This window comes from Cetorhinus maximus, unplaced genomic scaffold, assembly GCF_964194155.1.
Source record: "Cetorhinus maximus unplaced genomic scaffold, sCetMax3.hap1.1 HAP1_SCAFFOLD_706, whole genome shotgun sequence".
Lineage (NCBI taxonomy): Eukaryota > Metazoa > Chordata > Chondrichthyes > Lamniformes > Cetorhinidae > Cetorhinus > Cetorhinus maximus.
The window spans coordinates 117537-135921 of NW_027596648.1; the positions used below are offsets into that span (position 1 = coordinate 117537).

An 18385-nucleotide genomic window follows, 5' to 3' on the forward strand; every position below is an offset into this window, starting at 1 on the left:
TGGGAATTTTGCCAGATCTGTTCCTGCTGTCCTGCGAGAACTTCACTGGAAGCCCTGTTTGAACACCAGGGAGAGATTTCTGCTGTAGTTCCAGCCATCTCCCCACTATAGAGGGGGGAGTTCAGCCCATCATCCTCCAGCCAATCAAACCTAAAATAACTAATCACATTGGAGATGCTGTCAGGCGATGTCATTGATCGGTCTTTGCCTAAAGCTAACGGCTGTGCCAACAATGATGCCACATTAACCAACTGGTCAGCCACATCACAGATACTCCCCTTCATTGAGCACCCACTGCCAGTCCATCTTGTTGTACAATTCATTGCAACCAGCATTTCATTGACACCTCAAAACCAGAATCAATTCCCATATAATAATGCTTGATTGGGTTAAACAAGTGACATCCAAAAAAGAAAATGTCAGTATTTTGGCCATTTGATCAGAGCTGAAAAGCTACAGTGATCTCTTCTAGAGGGCAAAGTGGAGGGCAACAGAAAGAGGGGATGGCCTAGGCGTAGCTGGATGACAGGCATTACAGAGTGGTTGCAGATGAGCTACAGTGGATGGGTGAGGATGGAGCAGTACAGATGAACAATGAGAGCAGATCTCTTGGTAGGAGTAACTACAAACAGGACAGTACAGGAGTGTTATAGAGGAAAGGCCCTGGGGACTGAAGGACCAGCTTGCAACTGATCTGTTGATCTAGAAGTTACTGAGGTCAGTTTCCAGTTGAGCTTGTGGGCTTTGGGTCACTTGCGGTCCTTCCATCCTTCCAAAGGCACAGGTACATCAGGGCACTCATTGCAACTGACACTAACTAGCCACTGTTAGAAGAAAGAGGCAAATTCTAACATTGGTCCATATCAGTATAAAGGTTACAATGTAGGGCAAATCCCAGTTACTCAGCCTTAACCAGAGAAGACCCAAGTCTGATCCTTGATCAGTTCTAAGATAACTGGTCTCACATGGGGCATTGTGTTTGATTCACTGCCCTTGGATTGGAAGCTAGGAAGAGAAAATCATCCAGGGTTCCGGCTCCTGTTCGTCATCCATTTGATTTTCATGTAAATATCGGCTGAGGGCTCAATTTTAGTTTTGCTGTAGGAGCTCATTCCCTGGAAAAGTCTAAGAGTCTTTACTACTCAGTTTCACTCATTAAACTGACATCCTAGTTTAAGTTCCTCTTTGGAAGAGGATTAGAGAAAACTTTTCTTTTTGTTCTCATAATGAGAGCCTCGCTGGCTAGGCCAGCATTTATTGCCCATAACAAAAATACCTGGAAAAACTCAGCAGGTCTAGCAGCATTTGCGGAGAGGAGCACAGTTAAAGTTTCGAGTCCGAATGACCCTTCAACAGAACTAAGTAAAAATAGAAGAGAGGTGAAATATATGCTGGTTTAAGGGGGGGTGGGACAAGTAGAGCTGGATAGAGGGCCAGTGATAGGTAGAGATAACCAAAAGATGTCACAGACAAAAGGACAAAGAGGTGTTGAAGGTGGTGATATTATCTAAGGAATGTGCTAATTAAGGGTAGAAAGCAGGACAAGCAAGGTACAGATAGCCCTAGTGGAGGTGGGGTGGGGTGAAGGAATCAAAAAAGGCTAAAAGGTAGAGATAAAACAATGGATGGAAATACATTTAAAAATAATGGAAGTAGGTGGGAAAAGAAAAATCTATATAAATTATTGGAAAAAAAAAGGGGGGGCCAAACGGAAAGGGGGTGGGGATGGAGGAGAGAGTTCATGATCTAAAATTGTTGAACTCAATATTCAGTCCGGAAGGCTGTAAAGTGCCTAGTCGGAAGATGAGGTGCTGTTCCTCCAGTTTGCGTTGAGCTTCACTGGAACAATGCAGCAAGCCAAGGACAGACATGTGGGCATGAGAGCAGGGTGGAGTGTTGAAATGGCAAGCGACAGGGAGGTCTGGGTAATGCTTGCGGACAGACCAAAGGTGTTCTGCAAAGCGGTCACCCAGTCTGCGTTTGTCTCTCCAACGTAGAGGAAACCACATTGGGAGCAATGAATGCAGTAGACTAAATTGAGGGAAGTGCAAGTGAAATGCTGCTTCACTTGAAAGGAGTGTTTGGCCCTTGGACGGTGAGGAGAGGGGAAGTAAAGGGGCAGTGAAGTAAAGTTGCACCTTCTGCGGTTGCATGGGAAGGTGCCGTGGGAGGGGGTTGAGGTGTAGGGGGTGATGGAGGAGTGGACCAGGGTGTCCTGGAGGGAATGATCCCTGCGGAATGCCGCCAGTGGGGGTGAAGGGAAGATGTGTTTGGTGGTGGCATCATGCTGGAGTTGGCAGAAACGGCGGAGGATGATCCTTTGAATGCGGAGGCTGGTGGGGTGATAAGTGAGGACAAGGGGGACCCTATCATGTTTCTGGGAGGGAGAAGAAGGTGTGAGGGCAGATGCGCGGGAGATGGGCCGGACACGGTTGAGGGCCCTGTCAACCACCGTGGGTGGAAAACCTCGGTTAAGGAAGGAGGACATGTCAGAGGAACTGTTTTTGAAAGTGGCATCATCAGAACAGATGCGACGGAGGCGAAGGAACTGAGAGAACGGGATGGAGTCCTTACAGGAAGCAGGGTGTGAGGAGCTGTAGTCGAGGTAGCTGTGGGAGTCGGTAGGCTTGTAATAGATATTGGTGGAGAGTCTATCACCAGAAATTGAGACAGAGAGTTCAAGGAAGGGAAGGGAAGTGTCAGAGGTGGACCATGTGAAAATGATGGAGGGGTGGAGATTGGAAGCAAAATTAATAAATTTTTCCAGGTCCCGACGAGAGCATGAAGCAGCACCGAAGTAATCATCGATGTACCGGAGAAAGAGTTGTGGGAGGGGGCTGGAGTAGGACTGGAACAAGGAATGTTCCACATACCCCATAATGAGACAGGCATAGCTGGGGCCCATGCGGATACCCATAGCCACACCTTTTATTTGGAGGAAGTGAGAGGAGTTTGAGGAGAAATTGTTCAGTGTGAGAACAAGTTCAGCCAGACGGAGGACAGTAGTGGTGGATGGGGATTGTTCAGGCCTCTGTTCGAGGAAGAATCGGAGAGCCATCAGACCATCCCAGTGGAGGATGGAGGTGTAGAGGGATTGGACGTCCATGGTGAAGAGGAGGCGGTTGGGGCCAGGGAACTGGAAATTGTTGATATGATGTAGGGTGTCAGAGGAATCGCGGATGTAGGTGGGAAGGGACTGGATAAGGGGAGAGAGAATGGAGTCAAGATAGCAAGAAATGAGTTCCGTGGGGCAGGAACAGGCTGACACGATCGGTCTGCCCGGACAGTCCTGTTTGTGGATTTTGGGTAGGAGGTAGAAGCGGGCCATCCGAGGTTGGGAGACTATCAGGTTGGAAGCTGTGGAAGGAAGATCTGCAGAGGAGATGAGGTCAGTAACAGTCCTGGAAACAATGGCTTGATGTTCAGTGGCGGGGTCATGGTCCAGGGGGAGGTAGGAGGAAGTGTCTGCGAGTTGACGCTCAGCCTCTGCGACGTAGAGGTCAATGCGCCAGACAACGACAGCAGCACCCTTGTCAGCGGGTTTGATGACAATGTCATGGTTGGACCTGAGAGAACGAAGTGCAGCAAGTTCAGAGAGAGACAGGTTAGAGTGGGTGAGAGGAGCAGAGAAATTGAGACAACTAATATCACGCCGACAGTTCTCAATGAAAAGATCAAGAGAAGGTAAGAATCCAGAGGGATGGGTCCAGGTGGGGGGAGAATATTGGATGTGGGTAAAAGGATCCGTTGAACGGGGAGAAGACTCCTGCCCAAAGAAGTGGGCACAGAGACGAAGGCGGCGGAAGAAGAGTTCAGCGTCGTGCCAAGCCTGAAATTCATTGAGATGAGGGCGTAAGGGTATGAAACTAAGTTAATTTATTGCCCATCCCTAATTGCCCTTGAGAAGGCGATGGTGAGTCTCATTCTTGAACTGCTGCAGTCCATGTGGTGTGGGTACACCCACAGTGCTGTTAGGGAGTGGGATTCCAGGATTTTGACCCAGCGACAGTGAAGGAACGATGATAAATTTACAAGTCAAGATAATGAGTGGCTTGGAGGTGAACTTGCAGGGGTTGGTGTTCCCATCTATCTGCTGCCCTTGTCCTTCTAGAGGGTAGTGGTCATGTGTTTGGAAGGTGCTGTCGAAGGAGCTTTGGTGAGCTCCTGCAGTGCATCTTATAGATGGTACATACTGCTGCTTCTGTGTGTTGGTGGTGAAGGGAGTGGATGTTGAAGATGGTGGATGGGGTGCCAAACATGTGGGCTACTTTGTCCTGGATGGTGTCAAGTTTCTTGAGTGCCATTAGAGCTGCACTCATCCAGGCAAGTGGAGAATATTCCATCACACTTGTTATAATCCTAGACCAGAATCCCAAGTTTTTGGTAAGATCCGGCTAGGGACCAATGAAGTTTTGTTTAAAGTAGACAAAGTTTGAGATTCAAGACACTTGCTCAGTGAATAAAGCCACAAGATTCCATGGGTTTTGAACAAACAAAAATAAACTTTACTATACAAGGTCAGAAAGATAAAATGATTTACAATACCTATTGTTTACTCTAATATTCAGGGTTAATATGAGGTGCATGTGAATTAACAGGCAAACTCTGGTCAAACACACCACACTGCACAATAAGTGGCAAATGTGACCAGGACAGATCCGACGGATTTCTCAGCAACCCACCCAAGAATCAATAAACACTGAGTCAACCAATCTCATTGAAACTCTGCCTCTCTCACAAGGGACTTCAAACTTTTCACTTTTGAAGATCTAGGCCCTGAATTTCCTCAAAAACAGCTCCAATTCAGATGGCCTCAATGATTGCACACATCCCAGGGTTTTAATCTCATCTTCAGAGACTCCGTTCCCCTGGATTTCTGAGTCTGCACTCCAGCCTCTATTTGCTGACACAATTTCAGCTCTTTAATAGTCGGCTAGCTTCACTGGGCTGGCACTGCCCCTGGATTTCACCAAGCTCCAATATTCCCAGCTACACCAAGCTATAAATGGTTCCCAGGGCTTCCTCTGAGTCCTAGACCTTTCCAAAATGGAGCCAGTGACCTTCTGCCACCTTCTCAGCTCCTCAGGACTTCTCCTGAGCCCCAACCACACAGGGCCATCTAACAGCAACACTTTTGCTGCCTGGAGCCTGCTAACAGCAGCACCTTTTCAGTCTGGACTTTAGCCCTGCTGCAGAACACTCACTTCCCCAGCAAACACACAGATAAATTGAAACCTTAGAACTTTCTTAATATCCACCTACCTCTGTGGCGATGTGGCCTTCTGGGGCTCACTAAATGCTTTTAAAATAATTGTAGCTTTAACTCTCCAAACAAAACAACTCTCTAGGCTGCAAGCAGTGTAGACACCTCACCTCCAATTCTCCAGTGAAGTAAGCCTGCTGTTTTATGACCTTGTCTTTCTAGCTCACCTTTGGTCAGCATGGCCCTGACCTTTTAAGTGTAATAGACTCCAAGTTGCTTTAGTTGCATTTATAACAGTTTCTACAGTTAAACCTTAATCTTCCCAGAACTAAAAACTACCTCAAATTATTAACATGAGCCATGACCAAAGTATTTATAACACTCTCCTGACTTGTGCCTTGTAGATGATGGACAGGCTTTGGGGAGTCAGGAGGTGAGTTACTCTCCACAGGATTCCCAGCCTCTGACCTGCTTTTGTAGCCACAGTATTTATATGGCTGGATGATGATGGTGGGGGTCGAGCAATAACAATGCTATTGAAGTTCAGGAGCAAATGGCTGGGCTTTTCTCTCTGGTCATGATTGAGGAATAACCCTTGCTATTTTGATGCAGTGTGTGTTGTGTGGGTTTCCTGCAGTGACTGACTCAGGCAGGAGACAGGTGGCAGCCCTATGGAATTCCTGGGCCTTTGTGACAACTGTTTACCTGGATTTGTGTAACCATTACCAATTCATCATTTGCAGCCAGATGTCTGTGAGACTGACTTTGATGCTGTGTCAATGATCCGTGGCGAACTCTTCTTTTTTAAATCCAAATATGTGTGGAGATTGAGAGACCGACACCTGCAGCCTGGTTACCCAGCACAGGCCTCTCGGCACTGGTGGGCAATCCCTGACCGCATCGACGCAGGATTTGAGGACTCAGCTGGGAACTTTTGGTTCTTCCAAGGTTAGATTTCCTTTCTGATTATTTTTATATATTTAACACTTCCCCTTCCCTTTTCTAACCTTTGAACCCATTACCTTCTCCAAATCAGCTCAGGATGGGCTATTTATTTTAAACTGGCTACATGTGTGAAATGGTTTACTTCGCCAGAGATACTCCAGTCCTGGGACTGGAGGGGTCTATGGGTCAGTGCCAGTCAGTGCTGGGACCCAAACATAAGAAGTCATCAACCAAGAGCATCATAGCAGTCACAGTAGGGATCTGAGCAGCCTGTCTCTACCTCTGCTGAAGCTACTGGTACCATGTAGGAGCTGTAGGCAGATTGAAAGGAGGGAGATGGCAGCCTATTGGTAATGTCACTGGACTAGTAACCCATACTTAATCCTTTGGGGACATGGGTTTAAATCCCAAATTTAATGAATGAATAATTTTAGAATGGAAAGCTAGTCTCAGTCTTAGTCACCACGAAATTGTCGATTGTTGTAAAAACTCACCTGGTTCACTAATGTCTTTTAGAGAAGGAAATCTGCTATCCTTACCTGGTCTGGCCTACATGTGACTCCTAGTCCATAGTGATGTGGTTGACTCTTAACTGCTGTCAAGGGCAATTAAGGATGAGTAACAAATGATGGCCTTGCCAGTGATGCCCACATCCCATGAAAGAATAAAGACAAATTGTGATTCACCAAGGATATGCCCATGGATGATTGAAAAGATGTTCTGTTACATTCCTTTTTGTTATCATGGTGCATAAAACATATTCAGTTGCACCATTGCTTTGTGGCCCATTCTTAGTTGCTGGGCGGTAACTCACCCTCTTCAGTTGTTTGTTGCTGAACAGGAATACCTGAATTGACAGGATCAATGGGGAGGGATGAACATTGAGTGACTGGTCGGGCTGCATTGTGTGAGGTAGGAGGGGGATGTGTTGGCAGTGGTTACCCGGGGGATGTGATGATTACTTTCTTCCAGTGTGAATCACTAGCTGAACCATCGAGCTTGTTAAGACTTCCCTGCCACCCTGAGCAGCAATGTCAGCATTTGGCCTGGTGTTCTCCTCCTCCTCTCTCTTTCTCTCTCTTTCTCTCTTTCTTGCACACTCTCTTTCTCGCGCGCTCTCTCTCTCTCTCTATCTCTCTCTCTTTCTTTGCCTTTTTCTTCTTCTCCCCCTCTTCCTTTCATCTGTAGCCCTCACTGATGCACAACACTGTGCAGAGCACAACCATTCTGGAGATCTTCATTGGCTGCTGAATGTTCCAGGCAGCTGAAGAACATGTTCAATGTGCCAATGACACGCCTGCTGCTCATGCAACTGACGTATTGTTACTGGGCTTTATTGGTGGGATTCCTTTCAGATGTCATGGGGCAAGTTTGAAGAGCGTCTCATGTTTGTTTCCTTCAGATTGTTCCAAGTACAAAGAGGTCAGAAAGCTTGGATTCCCCCAGAATAGAGAGAACCTGTTGCATACCTGCCTAAACCTTTTCTTGTGATTACATACACAGCTGCATGTTGATGGATTGATCCTCTTGCCATTTACAAATACTCCTGGTTAATCTGGTGGTGTCTGAATTGGCTTATCTATGCAGTTAACAACATCCTGAATGTATGGGAAACCAACACACATACCAATCCAGGTGCCCCCTCATTTTGACTTTTGCCATCACAGGAAAAGTTAACATAATTTGATTACCCTAGCAAACAACCCATCCATCATCTGCCTTATGTGTGCAGCCATCCGGGAGGTTCTCAATTTGGTGCCATGGAAAGAGCTGGATCCAAAGATTGAGAGCAGTGGTAACAATGTCTGGCAATGTGTGGCCACTGTTGTAAGGCTGCTTGGTGTTTCACAGAGAGGTCTGGAGGTTTGTATAGTTAAACATAAACTGTTTATTGGTAACCCATAACTATGTAAATCTCCGAGGCACTGCCATGCATGGGAACTGTCCCAATGCAGCACCTTCCACTACACAGGTAGTCTACTATCATGTGACTCTCAACATCATACCATGGACAGTACTGTTCTGCAGTCCCACATTAATCCTTGCTCTGTCAAACACCTTGATCCTACAGCCACCAGGTCCTGCAGGTAACAGATCTTCCTGTAGGAGACAGCAAGTGTTTGTTAACACCTAACGTGGCAACCTCGGCCTCCAGAAGCACTGCTCTTCTCAGCAATCAAGGAAGGAGAGCCTCTGTCTGTAACCCTGTTGTGTGGGCATTGCAACCAAGAACTAATCTGCAACGGACTTAGAAATCGCATCCCATAATATATTGATCAGAGAAAGGACAAGAAAGATTCTAAGGGTCAGTGATGCAACAGAACAGACATTATGGGTCAGTGCTTGCAATGATGGAATAGTTGGGCCTCTGTGGGTCACTACCGGTTAATGACGGACAGGAAGGGACTATAGCATCTGCTGATGCACAGTGGTGATAAAAGAAGTGCTTAGTAAACAGAGTGCAAAGTCGAGCATTCGGTGCAGAGGGGGAAGGAGATGCTGCTTTTCAGCTCCAATACTTACTGTGGTTTGTGTAAGCTTGAGGCAGTAGAATTAAATATTTTTGAGTGTTTTAGTCCAAGTTAGTGTGTAAAAAAATAAAATAAAATAAACTTAGGAACTAAAAAATGAATATAAAGAAGACATGGCAAAGCAGTTTCTATATCTGTACTGCTGTATATGAGAGTTTGTGGACAGTAAGACTGTCCCAAGTGAACACATCTGCTGTCGATGTCTTCATCTTCAATGTCTCCAGTCATTCTGTTGAAGTGCGAGTTGGAGATGCTCTCACGCATAAGGGAAGGAAAGTTTATCTGGGCCGTTTGCGCCATATTTCGGTTACACCTCTTGAGAGAGGTAAAGGTTTTTTTTCATTCTTTCATAGGGTGTGGGCGACTCTGACAAGGCCAGCATTTGTTTACTATCCTGATTGTCCTTGAGAAGGTGGTGGTGAGCTGCCTTCTTGAACCGCTGCGGACTGCGTGGACTATGTGATGTAGGTACACCCACAGTGCTGTTAGGGAAGGAGATCCAGGATTTTGACCCAGCAACAGTGAAGAAACAGCGATATATTTTCAAGTGGATGGTGTGTGGCTTGAAGGGGAACTTGCAGGTAGTGGTGTTCCCATGTATCTGCTGCCTTGCCCTTCTAGGTGGTAGAGATCACGAGTTTGGAAGGTGCTATTGAAGGAGCCTTGGTGAGCTACTGCATCTTGTAGTACACACTGCTGCCACTGTGCGTCAGTGGTGGCAGGAGTGAATGTTTGTGGATGTGGTGCCAATCAAGCGGGCTGCTTTGTCCTGGGTGGTGTCAAGCTTCTTGAGTGTTGTTGGAGCTGCACTCATCCAGGCAAGTGGAGAGTATTCCATCACACTCCTGACTTCTCTTTTAAATGGTGGACAGGCTTTGGGGAGTCAGGAGGTGAGTTACTCGCCGCAGGATTCCCAGCCTCTGACCTGCCCTTGTAGCCATTGCATTTATATGGCTAGTCCAGTTCAATTCTGGTCTATGGTTACCACCAGGATGTTGATAGTGGGGGATTCAGTGATGGGAATGCCTTCGACCGTCAAGGGGAGATGGTTGGATTCTATCTTGTTGGAGATGACTATCGCCTGGCACTTTTGTGGCACAAATATTACTTGCCACTTTTCATGGAATGTTATCCAGGTCATAGGAACATAGGATCAGGAGTAGGCTCTTCAGCCCATTGAGCCTGCTCCACCATTCAATAAGATTATAGCTGATCATTCACATCCATGCCTTTTTCCCACACTATCCCCATATCCTTGATGTCTTTGGTATTTAGAAATCTGTCAATTTCTACTTGAAACATACTCAGTGATTGAGCTTCCACAGCCCTCTGGGGTAGAGAATTCCAAAGATTCACCACCCTCTGAGTAAAGAAATTTCTCTTCATCTCGGTCCTAAGTGGCTTCCCCCTTATTTTGCAATTTTGTTCCCTGGTATTAGACTACCCAACAAGGGGAAACATCTTACCTGCATCTACCCTGTCTATCCCTTTTTAAGTATTTTGTAGGTGTCAATGAGATCACCTCTCATTCTTTGAAACGCTAGAGAATACAGGCCCAGTTTCCCCCACCTCTCTTCATAGTACAGTCCCGCCATCCCGGGAACAAGTCTGGTGAATCTTCGTTGCACTCCCTCTATTGCAATAATATCCTTCCTGAAGTAAGAGGACCAAAACTGCACACAGTACTCTAAGTGCAGTGTAACTGAGCTTCTGTACAATTAAAGCAAGACTTTCTATATACTCTGGAACAGTTCCTACAGATTGGAGGGTAGCTAATGTAACCCCACTATTTAAAAAGGGAGGTAGAGAGAAAACAGGGAATTATAGACCAGTCAGCCTGACGTCGGTAGTGGGGAAAATTCTAGAGTCCGTTATAAAAGATTTAATAGCTGAGCACTTGGAAAACAGTGGCAGAATCAGATAGAGTCAGCATGGATTTACGAAAGGGAAATCATGCTTGACAAATCTACTGGAATTTTTCAAGTATGTAACTAGTAGAGTTGATGAGGGGGAGCCAGTGGATGTGGTTTATTTGGACTTTCAGAAGGCTTTCAACAAAGTCCCACAGAAGAGATTGGCGTGTAAAATTAAAGTACATGGCTTTGAGGGTAGTGTATTGAGATGGATAGAAAACTGGTTGGCAGACAGGAAACAAATAGAAACAAACAGGAATAAACGTGTCTTTTTCCGAATGGCAGGCATAGTGGGGTGCCACAGGGATTGGTGCTGGAACCCAGCTATTCACAGTATATATTCATGATTTAGATGAGGGAACTAAATGTAATATCTTCAAATTTGCAGATGACACAAAGCTGGGTGGGAGGGTGAGCTGGGAGGAGGATGCTTCAATGTGATTTGGACAAGCTGAGTGAGTGGGCAAATGCATGGCAGATGCAGTATAATGTGGATAAATGTGAGGTTATCCACTTTGGTAGACAAAACAGGAAGGCAGATTATTATCTGAATGGCTATAAATTGAGAGAGGGGAATGTGCAACGAGACCTGTGTGTCCTTGTACACCAGTCGCTGAAGGTAAGCATACAGGCGCAGCAGGTGGTAGGGAAGACAAATGGTATGTTGGCCTTCATAGCCAGAGGATTCAAGTACAGGAATAGGGATGTCTTGCTGCAATTATACAGGGCCTTGGTGAGGCCACACCTGGAATATTGTGTGCAGTTTTGGTCTCCTTATCTGAGGAAGGATGTTCCTGCTATAGAGGGAGCGCAGCGTAGGTTTACCAGACTGATTCACCGAATCACACAGTGCAGAAGAGGCCCTTCAGCCCATCGAGTCTGCACTGACATGTGAGAAACACCTGACCTACCTACCTAATCCCATTTACCAGCACGTGGCCCAATGCCTTGAATGATGGTACTTTTTTAAAGGATGTGAGGCAACCCACCTCCACCAGCCTCCCAGGCAGTGCATTCCAGACTGTCATCACCCTATGGGTAAAAGAGTTTTTCCTCACATCCCCCCCTAAACCCCAAGCCCCTCACCTTGAACTTGTGTCTCCTCGTGACTGACCCTTCAACTTAGGGGAACAGCTGCTCCCTATCCACCCTGTCCATGCCCCTCATAATCTTGTACACCTCGATCAGGTCGCCCCTCAGTCTTCTCTGCTCCAACGAAAACAACCCAAGTCTTTCCAACCTCTCTTCATAACTTAAATATTTAATTCCAGGCAACATCCTGATGAATCTCCTCTGCACCCCCTCCAGTGCAATCACATCCTTCCTATAATATGGCGACCAGAACTGCACTCAGTACTCCAGCTGTGGTCTCACCAAGGTTCTATACAACTCTAACATGACCTCCCTACTTTTGTAATCTATGCCTCGATTGATAAAGGCAAGTGTCCCATATGCCTTTTTCACCACCCCACTAACATGCCCCTCCGCCTTCAGAGCTCTTTGGACACACACGCCAAGGTCATGCCATTAGTTTCATGCCGTTCATTGAATTCTTCCTTGTCAAATTACTCCTTCCAAAGTATTTCACCTCACACTTTTCAGGGTTAAAATCCATCTGCCACTTATCTGCCCATTTGACCATCCCATCTATATCTTCCTGTAGTCCAAGACACTCAACCTCATTGTTAACCACCCGGCTAATCTTTGTGTCATCTGCAAACTTACTAACCCTACCCCCCATTATATAAATGACAAATAATAGGGGACCCAGCACAGATCCCTGTGGTACGCCACTGGACACTGGCTTCCAGTCATTAAAGCAGCCTTCTGTCATCACCCTCTGTCTCCTACAACTAAGCCAATTTTGAATCCACCTTATCAAATTGCCCTGTATCCCATGTGCATTTGTCTTCTTTATAAGTCTCCCATGTGGGACCTTGTCAAAGGCTTTGCTGAACTCCATGTAAAATACATCAACTGCACTCCCCTCATCTACACAACTGGTCACCTCCTCAAAAAATTCAATCAAATTTGTTAGGCATGACCTGCCTCTGACAAAGCCATGCTGACTATCCCTGATCAAACCTTGCCTCTCCAAGTGGAGATAGATTCTCTCCTTCAGAATTTTCTCCAATAGTTTCCCTACCACTGACGTGAGCCTCACTGGTCTGTAGTTCCCTGGGTTATCTCTTTAACCCTTCTTAAATAGCGGAACCACATTAGCTGTTCTCCAGTCCTCTGGTACCTCTCCCGTGGCCAGAGGGGAATTAAAAATCTGGGTCAGAGCCCCTGCAATCTCCTCCTTTGCCTCCCTCAGCAGTCTGGGACACAAATCATCTGGACCTGGAGATATGTCCACTTTTAAGCCTGCCAGCGCCTCCAATACCTTGTCACTCCCTATATCAATTTGTTCAAGAACCTTGCAATCTCTCTCCCCGAGTTCCATACCTTCATCCCCATTCTCTTGGATGAAGACGGATGTGAAGTATTCGTTCAACACTCTACCAATGTCCTCTGGCCTCTCTTTCCCTTCTCATCGTATCCTGAATATCATTGGTCGTCCATGGTTCTCTGGGCTTGTTACTCCTTCCTATCACCCTAGAGGGAACATGTTGAGCCTGTACCCTCCCCATTTCCTTTTTGAACACCCTCCCCCACTGCTGTTCTGTAGATTTCCCCACAAGTAGCTGTTCCCAGTCTACCTTGGCCAGATCCTGCCTTATTTTACTAAAATCCACTCTCCCCCAATCCAAAACATTTTTTTTGCAACTTGTCTATTTCTTTGTCCATAACAAGCTTAAATTGTACCAGGCTGATTTCTGGGATGTCAGGACTGACATGTGAGAAGAGATTGAGTCGATTAGGATTATATTCGCTGGAGTTCAGAAGAATGAGGGGGGATCTCAGAGAAAACTATAAAATTCTAACAGGACTAGACAGGGTAGATGCAGGAAGGATGTTCCCGATGGTGGGGGAGTCCAGAACCAGGGGTCACAGTCTGAGGTTATGGGGTAGACCATTTAGGACTGAGATGAGGAGAAATTTCTTCGCCCAGAGAGTGGTAAGCCTGTGGAATTCGCTACCACAGAAAGTAGTTGAGGCCAAAACATTGTATGTTTTCAAGAAGGAGTTAGATATAGTTCTTGGGGCGAAAGGAATGAAAGGATATGGGGGAGAAAGCGGGAGCAGGCTATTGAGTTGGATGATCAGCCATGATCATAATGAATGGCGGAGCAGGCTCAAAGGGCCAAATGGCCTACTCCTATTTTCTATGTTTCACTACTCCTGTCCTCAATACTCTTTGCGATAAAGGCTAATATTTCTTCTTTATTCATTCTTGGGATGTGGGTGTCACTACCTAGGCAAGCATTTATTGCCTATACCTATTTGCCCTTGAGAGGTGGTGGTGGGCTGCCCTCTTGAACCGCTGCAGTCCATGTGCCGTAGGTATACCCACAGTGCTGTTAGGTAGGGAGTTCCTTGATTTTGACCCAGCGACAGTGAAGGAACGGGAAGTATGACTCCAACCAGTAGAGAGTTTTCCCCCTGATTCCCATTGACCCCAGTTTTGCCAGGGCTCATTGATGCGATACTCTGTCAAATGCTGCCTTGGTGTTAGTCAACTCTCACCTCTGGAGTTCAGCTCTTTTGTCCACATTTGAATCAAGGCTGTAATGAGGTCAGAAGCTGAATGACCCTAGCAGAACCCAAACTGAGCAGTGCAGGTTGTTGCTAAGCAAGTGCTGCTTGATAGCACTGTTGATGACCCCTTCCATCACTTTACTGATGATTGAGAGAGACTGATGGGACAGTAATTGGCCGGGTTGGATTTGTCCTGCGTTTTTTGTACAGGACATACCTGGGCAATTTTCCACATTGCTGGGTAGATGCCAATATTGTAGCTGTACTGGAGCAGCTTGGCTAGGGGCGTTGCAAGTTCTGGAGCGCAAGTCTTCAGTACTATTGATGGAATATTGTCAGTACTACTTTGTAGTATCCAGTCCCTTCAGCCATTTCTTGTTATCATGTGGAGTGAATCTAATTGGCTGAAGACCGGCATTTGTGATGCTGGGGACCTCTGGAGGAGGCCAAGATGCATCATCCACTCGGTACTTCTGGCTGATTGTAGCAAATGCTTCAGCCTTATCTTTTGCACTGATGTGCTGGATTCCCACATCATTGAGGATGGAGTTATTTGTGGAGCTTCCTCCTCCAGTGAGTTGTTTAATTGTCCACCATGATTCAAGACTGGATGCGGCAAGCCTGCAGAGCTTAGATCTGATCTGTTGGTTGTGGGATTGCTTAGATCTGTCTATCACTTGCTGCTTACGCTGTTTGGCACGTAAGTAGTCCTGTGTTGTAGCTTTACCAGGTTGACACCATCTTTAGGTATGCCTGGTGCTGCTCCTGGCATGTCCTCCTGCACTCTTCATTGAAATCAGGGTTAATCCCCTGGCTTGATGGTAATGGTGGAGTGGGGGATATGCTGGGCAATGAGGTTACAGATTGTGGTTGAATACAATTCTGCTGCTGATGGCCCACAGCACCTCATGGTTGCCCAGACTTGAGTTGCTAGATCTGATCGAAATCTATCTCATTTAGCACGGTGGTAGTGCCACACAACACGATGAAGGGTATCCTCAATGTGAAGACGGGACTTTGCCTCCACAAAGACTGTGCAATGGTCACCTGTCATGGACGGATGCGCCTGCAGCAGGCAGGTTGATGAGGATGAAGTCAAGTATGTTTTTTCCCTTTTGTTGGTTCCCTCACCGCCTTCCGCGGACCCAGTCTAGCAGCTGTGTCCTTTAGGATTTGGCCAGCTCGGTCTGTGGTGGTGCTACTGAGCCACTCTTGGTGATGGACATTGACATCCCCCACCCAGAGTACATTCTGTGCCCTTGCCACCCTCAGTGCTTCCTCCAAGTGGTGTTCAACATGGAGGAGCACTGATTCACCGGGTGAGGGAGGGCGGTAATCAGCAGGGGGCTTTCCTTGCCCATGTTTGACCTGATGCCATGAGACTTAATGGGAGCCGGAGTCAATGTCCCAGGGCAATTCCCTCCCGACTGTATACCACTGTGCTGGATCTGTGATGGTGGTGTCTGGGAAATTATCTGTAAGATATGATTCCGTGAGTATGACTATGTCGGGCTGTTGCTTGACTAGTCTGTGAGACAGCTCTCCCAATTTTGGCATAAGCCCCAGATGTTAGCCAGGGAGACTTTGCAGGGTTGACAGGGCTGGGTTTGCCATTGTTGTTTTTGTTGGTCCATTCGGTTCCATTCCTTATGGACTTCGTAGTGATTTGATATAACTGAGTGGCTTGCTAGACCATTTCATAGGGCATTTAAGAGTCAACCACATTGCTGTGGATCTGGAATCACAAGTGGGCCAGACCGGATAAGGGCAGCAGATTTCCTTCCCTAAAGAGGATTAGTGAACCATTACAACAATAGTTTCAGGGTCACCATTAGACTTTTAATTCCACCACCTGCCTTGGTGGGATTCGAACCCAGCATTATCCTGGGTCTCTGGATTACTAGTCCAGCAACAAGACCACTACTCTACCGCCTCCCCTAGCATGCTATTAGCTTTCCTAATTGCCTGCTGTACCTGCACTTAGCCTTCAGTGACTTATTGATGAGGGCACCCAGGTCCCTTTGTACATCTACACTTTCTAATGTCTTACCATTTAGGAAATACTCTGCACATCTGTTCCTCCTACCAAACGTCACATTTTTCCAGAGAAGCAGAGAAGTATTAACGGATAAGGAGGATTTTTTTCAGAGAGTAGCTGGGCCAACAGTTATTGCCCATCCCTAGTTGCTCTTGAGAAGGTGGTGGTGAGCTGCCTTCTTGAACCGCTGCAGTCCATGTGGTGTAGGTACACCCACAGTGCTGTTAGGAAGGGAGTTCCAGGATTTTGACCCAGCAACAGTGAAGGAACGGCGATATATTTCCAAGTCAGGATGGTGAGTGGATTGGAGGGAAACTTCCAGGTGGTGGTGTTCCCATGTGTCTGCTACCCTTGTCCTTCTAGATGGTAGATGTCATGGGTTTGGAAGGTACTGTCTAAGGAGTCTTGGTGAATTCCTGCAGTGCATCTTGTAGATGGTACACACTGCAGCTACTGTGCGTCGGTGGTGAAGGGAGTGAATGTTTGTGGATGTGGTGCCAATCAAGCGGGCTGCTATGTCATGGATGGTGTCAAACTTCTTGAGTGTTGAGGGAGCTGCACTCATCCAGGCAAGTGGGGAGTATTCCATCACACTCCTGACTTGTGCCATGTAGATGGTGGACAGGCTTTGGGGACTCGGGAGGTGAGGTATTCGTCACAGGATTCCTACCATCTGACCTGCTCTTGTAGCTACAGTATTTATACGGCTAGTCCAGTTCAGTTTCTAGTCAATGGTATCCCCCAGGATGTTCATAGTGGGGGATCCAGTGATGATAATGCCATTGAATGGTAATGCCATTGAACATCAAGGGGCGATAGTTAGATTCATGTGGAAGATGGTGATTGCCTGGCACTTGTGTGGTGAGAATGATACTTGCCACTTCTTAGCCCAAGGCTGGATATTGTCCAGGTCTTGCTGCATTTGGACATTGACTGCTTCAGTATCTGAGGAGTCACGAATGGTGCTGAACATTGTGCAATCATCAGCAAACATCCCCACTTCTGACCTTGTGAGGGAAGGAAGGTCGTTGATGAAGCAGCTGAAGATGGTTGGGCCGAGGACACTACCCTGAGGAACTCCTGCAGTGATGTCCTGGAGCTTAGATGACTGACTTCTAACAACCACAACCATCTTCCTTTGTGTACTAGGTATGACTCCAACCAGCAGAGAGTTTTCCCCCTGATTCCCATTGACTCCAGTTTTGCTAGGGCTTCTTAATGCCACACTTGGTCAAATGCGACCTTGATGGATACTTGGAGAGTTTGATGGAATTTGAGTAGGCAATAGTAAGTCATTAGATGGAGCCAGAGAAAAGAGGGAAAGTGAAAAAGCCTAAATCATGATTAATGCGCATGTATGTGCATGCATGGAGTGTGGTTAATAAGATTGGTGAACTGCAGGCACAGGTTGACAAATGGAATTATGTTATTATCGCTATAATGGAGACCTGGCTGAAAGAAAGGCAGGACTAGGCATTAAATATTCCTGGGTACGAGGTGTTTAGAAAAGACAGGAAAGGAAGATAAGTGGGGGAGTGGCATTATTGATTAAAGATGGCATTACAGTACTGGAGAGAGAGAGAGAGAGGATGTTCCAGAGGTACCAAGGACAGAATCTCTCTGGCAATAGGTAAGGAATGAAAAAGGTGTAATAACATTGATCAGTGTAGTATATAGACCATCAACTAGTGGAAGGGACATGGAGAAACAAATTTGCAAAGAAATTACGGAGAGGTGCAAGAATTAGAGTAATCATAATGGGGGACTTCAATTATCGAAATATAGACTGGGATAGGAATAGTGGAAAGGGACAAGAAGGGCAATGGTTCCTGGAATGTGTTCAAGATAATTTTCTGCAGCAGTATGTTTCTGGTCCAACAAGAGGACAGACACTTTTGGACTGGGTTCTGGGGAATGAGTTGGACCAAGTGGATCAAATATCAGTGGGAGACTCTCTAGGGGTCAGTGACCAATTTATCATAAGGTTTAGGTTAATCGTGGGAAAGGACAGTGAACAATCCAGGGAAGGGATAATTAATTGGGGGAAAGCCAACTTCGATGGGATGAGAATGCATCTGAGCCAAGTGAGTTGGAATCAAATGTTGGCAGAAAA

The 18385-nt window shown here is 46.4% G+C and overlaps 1 protein-coding gene across 3 annotated transcripts in view; it reads left to right on the forward strand.

The window, feature by feature from the left end:
* Positions 1 to 18385, forward strand: part of LOC144674568 (stromelysin-3-like) — a 110931-nt gene that overhangs the window by 74159 nt on the left and 18387 nt on the right. For all 3 annotated transcript variants that reach the window (XM_078535858.1, XM_078535857.1, XM_078535859.1), the window contains exon 6: positions 5947 to 6151. In XM_078535858.1, coding sequence (XP_078391984.1) covers positions 5947 to 6151 — 205 coding nt within the window. The remainder of the gene's footprint in view (positions 1 to 5946; positions 6152 to 18385) is intronic.